The following is a 547-nucleotide window of genomic DNA, read 5'->3' as shown; positions in this document are numbered from 1 at the left end:
GCACTGCACTGCACTGCACTGCACTGCACTGCACTGCACTGTACTGCACTGCACTGCACTGCACTGCACTGCGCTGCGCTGTGCTGTGCTGTGCTGTGCTGTGTTGTATTGTATTGTATTGTATTGTATTGTATTGTATTGTATTGTATTGTATTGTATAACCCTTTACCGAAGTAGGAGTCGAATCCTCTGTTCCAGGGCAAGTACTCGTCCTTGTAAAATCCCAGGTGCCATTTTCCCACCATGTGTGTGGCGTAACCGGCTTCCTTCATCTTGTCCGCCATTGTTGGACTGTCCAGGGGTAGGCCGTTGGGTTGTTCTGAACGGAAGATGCGATGTTGGAGACCTGTGTGGATCTTTTCAGAGCGCAGAAGACAAAAGTCGGTTACGATAATTCTAATCAGTAGCCGTAGAAGCACCAACATTTCCACGACCAGAATAACAGTTGTTACGACATCATCCTTGCCTTTATCACCCTGCACCAGGGTATAGGCCACGGACAAACACTTTTTCACCCTGCACCAGGGTATAGGCCACGGACAAACAC

The 547-nt window shown here is 48.8% G+C and overlaps 1 protein-coding gene across 1 annotated transcript in view; it reads right to left on the bottom strand.

Annotated features, from left to right (window-relative positions):
* The window catches only part of LOC101845365 (arylsulfatase J), a 9,338-nt gene that overhangs the window by 5,422 nt on the left and 3,369 nt on the right, over window positions 1–547 (bottom strand). The window contains exon 3 of the mRNA XM_013089427.1: window positions 163–356. Coding sequence (XP_012944881.1) covers window positions 163–356 — 194 coding nt within the window. The remainder of the gene's footprint in view (window positions 1–162; window positions 357–547) is intronic.

Source organism: Aplysia californica, unplaced genomic scaffold (genome assembly GCF_000002075.1).
Source record: "Aplysia californica isolate F4 #8 unplaced genomic scaffold, AplCal3.0 scaffold00949, whole genome shotgun sequence".
Lineage (NCBI taxonomy): Eukaryota > Metazoa > Mollusca > Gastropoda > Aplysiida > Aplysiidae > Aplysia > Aplysia californica.
Note: the sequence above shows the minus strand (reverse complement) of the source record. Positions and strands in the feature narration are given on the sequence as shown.